This window comes from Ursus arctos, unplaced genomic scaffold, assembly GCF_023065955.2.
Source record: "Ursus arctos isolate Adak ecotype North America unplaced genomic scaffold, UrsArc2.0 scaffold_12, whole genome shotgun sequence".
Classification (NCBI taxonomy): Eukaryota; Metazoa; Chordata; class Mammalia; order Carnivora; family Ursidae; genus Ursus; species Ursus arctos.
In genome coordinates this window covers 63,392,410-63,398,409 of record NW_026622786.1, presented here as the reverse complement: position 1 = coordinate 63,398,409, position 6,000 = coordinate 63,392,410, and the positions used below count along the sequence as shown (strand labels likewise).

Below are 6,000 nucleotides of genomic sequence, written 5' to 3'. Positions count from 1 at the left end.
CAAGCAGGGGGAGTGGGAGAGGAAGAAGCAGGCTCCCACCAGAGCAGGGAGCCTGATGTGGGGCTCAATCCCAGATCACGCCCTGAGCCAAAGGCAGATGCTTAACGACTGAGCCACCCAGGCACCCCCCAATTTTTTTTTTTTTTATTTTATTTTAAAGCAGTCTCTGCACTCAACGTGGGACTGGCACTTGCAACCAAGATCAAGAGCCAGCCAGGCACCCCTCAGCTTGTTTGTACGCTAGTGGCAATGAGCCATAAAAGAGGGAAAAAATGATAATGCAGGAGAAGGAAAGGACGTTGCTGGATGATATCTTTGAGTAAGCAAGAGGGGATGAGATCTAGTGGACAAGTCCAAGTGCAGGAGTTGGCTTTAGGTAAGAGCAAAATAGTTGATAGTGATAGATGGTAAGGCAAAGACAGAGAGCCAATACAGATAGGTGAGTAGATGTGATGGCTGGAACTTGGGACGTTCTTTTTTTTTTTTTCTTTAATTGCTTTTCTTTTTTCAGTAAAACAGGCAGCTAAGAATATGGTTGGGGGAGGAGGTGTTGGAAGTTTGAGCATAGAAGAGAAGTTATGAAATAGTCCACTGGGAAAAACCCCAAAACATTGACTGGGCTGGGAGTTAGAAAACTGGATTTTGACGGTCAGGTTTTCCACTCATCAGGTGGGTACAATTTAATTTGTCTATTCAACCTCTCAGGTGTTCAGTTTCTCTGTGGGTAAAATGGAGATACCTACTGACAAGAATTTTTTTTTTTAGTATGAGGATTAAATAAAAGAATAAATGTGAAGGGAAGGCATTTTGCAAAGTATTTGTACTTGAAAAATAACTTTAACTTTTGAATGTACTTATCAAGGACTTGCTATGTATCAAGCATTATTATGTTTTTCATGTAAATTATCTTGTTTAACCTTTATATCAACCCTGTATGCTAACACATTCTTATCCTACTTTACCAATGGGGATGTTGAGTTTCAGAGAAATTAAGAATCTTGCCCAAGGTTTACAATTTAGTAGATAGGGCTGAGCAGGCATTTCAATCCAGGATTCAAATCCAATGCTCATACTCGTTTAGAACTACCATTTTCAAGACATATTTTTTCTTAAATTAGCTAAAGTGTATGAATTTACTGCTCTTTGAGGGTTTCTTTCTTGGAGCCGGTTATAAGGCTCTTCTTGATACGTTGTAGGTTAGAAGAAAGCAGACTAGTTCATTTTGTGGACTTACTAGGTCAGAAGTGGCTTCGGTATTTGATTCATCCAATGTCAGAAGTTGAAACAGAGAAGGCTGATAAAATAGAGGTGCCTGTGCCGGAGTTTTAGGAGAAAGGTCTTTAAAATACATATATTTTTAAGTATTAAAAATATGTATTATATATTAATTATATATATGTATATATATATTCTACAGGTGTCTGGCTGGCTCAGTGGGTACAGCAAGCGACGCTTGATCTTGGGTCGTGAGTTCGAGCCCCACGATGCGTACAGAGATTACTAAAACAAAATATATAAATATTCTATTTCCCAACTTCATCGAAGTGGTCTGTGGGCAGGCTCTACAGGGGCGAGAGGAATGCGGTGTCAATCTCTGAGGTGTGGGTTTGAGGGAAGATGGACTCAGAGGGGTGAGTAGGAGTTGAGCGAGTGGCACAGCAGGTATGAGCCGCCGGAACGAGGACGGTTGGCCTCTGATAGGGTGGGGTAGTGGTCGGCTGGAGGGGGGAGGGGAGAATAGGCAAGGGGAGAGCCCATCCTAGGGGCGGGGTCTGCGGCGGTCCGGCCTCCGCGGGAGGGGGCGAGGCTGCGGCGGGCGCGTGCGCGTCGTCACGCCGGGCGTTTCAAAACTCCTGGAGCCCGGACGGAGCGGCGTGAGGGCTGCGTGAGCTGCTTGGGAGCCGGCGACGGTCAAGCTGTCTGTCGGCTGGAGTCTACTCCTCCTCTCGCGGGATCCGGGTCCCGGCTCGACGCCCGGGAGACCTGACGCCCCACCGACGGGGGTCGCCATGGTTCACTTCTTGCACCCGGGCCTGTCGCCCCGGACCATCGTCCCTCCTGACGCACAGAAGGATGCGCTGGGTTGCTGTGTGGTGCAGGTGAGCACGGGCGCGGGGACGCGGACCTCGGCGGGACGCTGCGCTCGTCGAGGAGTCGTCGGGGACTGTGCGGAGGCACTTACTGGTTCGTTTGGCCGACGCGGGGGTAAAGTCTGAAGGGCTGAGCCGCGGCTGGGCTCCGGTTGTCGCTGGGGAAGTGAATGCTGGAAGGGAGTTTTCTGCCCGGGGCGTCCCAGCCTCAGGGCAGAGCGCGCTGACCTCGCGCGGCAGTCTGAAGGCGCGGCGCGGGAGAGTGCCGCCCCCTCCGGCTGACCTTGGGGAGGGGTAGTCCTCTCCTCCAGTCGCCGACTTTGCGGCCCGTATTTTGCAGCGTGGGATAAGTTCGGACGTAAGCTCTGGTCAGGGCACTAGGCTTGGCCGGCAGTAGACGGTGGCGCTTATTACTGTCAAAAAGGAGCCAAATGCCCCAAACCTCGACCGTACTGCCATTTGCGTTGTGGACGTGGTACCCCACAGAGGCTGTGACCCAGCAGTCCCTACTACGCGAGGCCTTGGGCCCGGCAACTCTAACTGGAAGCCCTCCTGAGCCCGGCGGGGGAAACTGGAACCCCAAGACTGACATTCCTTCAGTTCACGTGTTCTCCCCCTCCCCCACGGAATTCCTATTAAACTGAACTTACCAAAATGCAAACCAAAAGAGTGTTTTTGCTGCTTACTGTGTAAGTGTCGCGTTTTTAGAGTCATTTGGTTATCTCCCGTCTTTTGTAAGCATTGGTAGTCTCCGTTTCACTGGTGTGTGTGCAGAAGTTGAGAGCTCTGAAAGTTAGTTCGTTTGCTCGAGAACCTGAACCTGACATCAGGTGTTTTGAAGTCAGACTCCACATTCTACAACGCCCCAAGGGCCACCCTCTTAGAACTCAAAATCTAGAGAAGGTTCTAGAGAACCTAAAATACGGAGGGAAGGAAATATTCATTGAGGTTGTACTTACAATGCCTCGTTGGAAGGCTTTTGTGCTCTGCAAGAAGATCTGACCTGTGCTCCTGTACTCTCTGGACTCACTTTTAAGTGTTGCTATATAATTTGTAAATTTGTAGCTAATGGAAAAGCTGGGTTTTTAAGCATGTACTAGCACAGTATCTCAAGCACAGTTTTTGTTGCCGCTGACTGGAATTAAAACAAATTTCCTTAGAAAAGTGATCAGCCCATTTTCTCTATGGTAACATAGTGTACGGTGTACATTCGTTTTATTTATAAGATTTTATTTATTTTAAAAATTACAGTGCACAAATACATTTTCGCATATGATATCTACTTATCCATTTGTATATGTTGCCTCTATGTGTTGTAGTTTCTGATATAAAGGTCTTTCACATATTTTGTTAAATTGATCCCTTTTTGATACTGTAAATATTTTTAAAAACAATACAATTTCCCCCCCGCTATTGATCTTGTGTTCTACAACCTTGCTAGATTCACTTTTCTTTAGCCTTTTTTTTTTAAGATTTCTTAAGATTTTCTTCACAATCATGTCATCTGCAAATAAAGACAGCTTTACTTTATTATTCCCTTTTAGTTCAGCTTTTTTTTTTTTTAAGATTTTATTTATTTATTTGAGGAGGTGGGGAGAACACAGAGGGAAAGTGAGAGAAGCAGACTCCCCATCAAGCGGAGAGCCTGATGAAGGGCTCCATCCCAGGACCCAGAGATCATAATCTGAGCTGAAGGCAGAAGCGCAACTGACTGAGCCACCCAGGCACCCCTTTATTTCCTTTTTCTAAATTGCACTTTCTAGGACCTTTGTAGAATGTTGAAGTAGTGAGAGTAGACATCTTTGTGTTCTAGATCTTTCACCTTTAAGTATAATACTGACTATAGGTTTTTCACAGATGCCTTTTGTCAAATTAAGGAAGTTTTCTTCTATTCCTAGTTTGCCAGGAGTATTTTTTAAGTTATGACTGTGTGTTGAATTTTGTCAAATGCTTCAGCATTTAAGACTATATATTTTTGTTGTTTAGTCTGTTAATGTGGTGGATTTTGTTGTGAATTTAACTTTACATTCTAGGAATAATCCCCACCTGGTCATATATTTTTATATATCACAGGATTCTATTTGCTGATATTTTGTTAAGTATTTTTATGTCTGTGTTTATGAGGAAAATTGCTCTCCAGAAATATTTTATCTAGTTTTAGTATCGAGATAATGCTGGCCTCAAAAAGTGAATTGGGAAATGTCACCTATTCAAATTCTTTTTCCTATTCAATTTTTTTAAGTTTGCGGAGTATTATTTCTTGTTTTTAATTTTTAATTTTTTTTTTTAAAGATTTTGAGAGAGAGAGTCAGAGAGAGCAAGGTGGAGGGGCAAAGGGAGAGAGGGCCTTAAGCGGACTCTGAGCTGAGCATGGAGCCCATTGTGGGGCTCAGTGTCAGAACCCTGAGATCATGACAGCCAAAACCAACAGTGAGATGCTTAACTGACATCACCACCCAGGCACCCCCTATTTGTTTCTTTTAAGTAAACTCTACCCCCAATGTGGGGCTTGAACTTAAAACCCCAAGATTATTCCTTCCTTCGATGTTTAATAGAACTAACTCACCAGTGAAGCCATTGAGACTTGAATTTCTTTGGGAGAGTTAGTCATATACTTTCATTTCATGTTTATAAAAGGGTCAGTTTGTCAAGAAGTAAGTGCACACACATTTAGGAATGTAATGTCTAATAGATGGTCAGTTTTTGTAGTTCGTTATTCTAGTAATTTCCGTATTTCATCTGAGTTATCAAATTTATTGGCAAAATTGTTCATACAGTTCCTTTATTATCCTTTTAATGCTTGTAGGATCAGTCATGACGTTCAGTTTTTTGTTTCTGGTATTGGTGTTGTTTTTTTTTTTTTTTTTTTCTTTCTCTTAGTCTTTGTACTTAGGGATTTGGTAATATTATTAGTCTTTTTGAAGAACTGACTTTTGGCTTTGATTTATATCCATTGTACATCTGTTTTCTCTTATTTTTGCTCCTATCTTTATAATTTCTTATGTTTATTCTGGTTTTAACTTACTCTCTTTTTTAAATCTTTTTAAGGTGGGAACTTAGGTCATTAATTTTATATCTTTCTTGTTTATAATAGAAACATTTAGAGCTATACATTTCCTTTAACACAGCTTTGGTTAATACCGGAAATTCTGATATATTGTTCAAAATATTTTCTGATTTCCATTACGAGATCTTATTAGAGCCATGGGATATTTAGAAATATATTGCTTCATTACCAAATAGTTGGAGATATTTCACATTTTTTTAATTGACCTCTAACATAATTGTTGTCAGAGAACATACTCTGTGATTTTAATCCATTTATATTTATTGAGATTTGTTTTATGGCTCAGATATGATCTATCTTGGTGCACGTTCATGTGCACTTAAGGAATATATAAGGATATAATATTCTGTGAATGTCAGGTCAAGTTGGTTGATAATATTAATTTCTATATTCCTGCTTATTTTCCAGCTACTTATTTTTTTTTTATAAAGATTTTATTTATTTATTTTGACAGAGAGAGACAGCCAGCGAGAGAGGGAACACAGCAGGGGGAGTGGGAGAGGAAGAAGCAGGCTTCCAGCAGAGAAGCCTGATGTGGGGCTCGATCCCATAATGCCGGGATCACGCCCTGAGCCGAAGGCAGATGCTTAACGACTGTGCCACCCAGGCACCCCTCCAGCTACTTATTTTTTATCAATTGCTGAAGATGAGTGTTCTTTTCCACCTATAATTGTGGATTTCTCTTTTTATTCTTTCAGTTTTTGCTTCATAAATTTTAAAGCTGTTAGTAAGTGCATATACATTTAGGGATTATGTCTTCTTGATGAAGTAATCCTTTTATTTTTATGATTTCTCATAATATTCTTGCCCTGAAGGCTTCTTCTTTTGACACTCATCTAGTTA

At 42.0% G+C, this 6,000-nt stretch overlaps 1 protein-coding gene across 1 annotated transcript in view; it reads left to right on the top strand.

Moving 5' to 3' along the window:
* The first annotated feature begins 1,923 nt into the window (after positions 1-1,923).
* ZYG11A (zyg-11 family member A, cell cycle regulator) overlaps positions 1,924-6,000 on the top strand; it is a 75,301-nt gene continuing 71,224 nt past the window's right edge. The window contains exon 1 of the mRNA XM_026498075.4: positions 1,924-2,099. Within this exon, the coding sequence (XP_026353860.2) occupies positions 2,010-2,099 (90 nt within the window). The 5' untranslated portion in view covers positions 1,924-2,009. The remainder of the gene's footprint in view (positions 2,100-6,000) is intronic.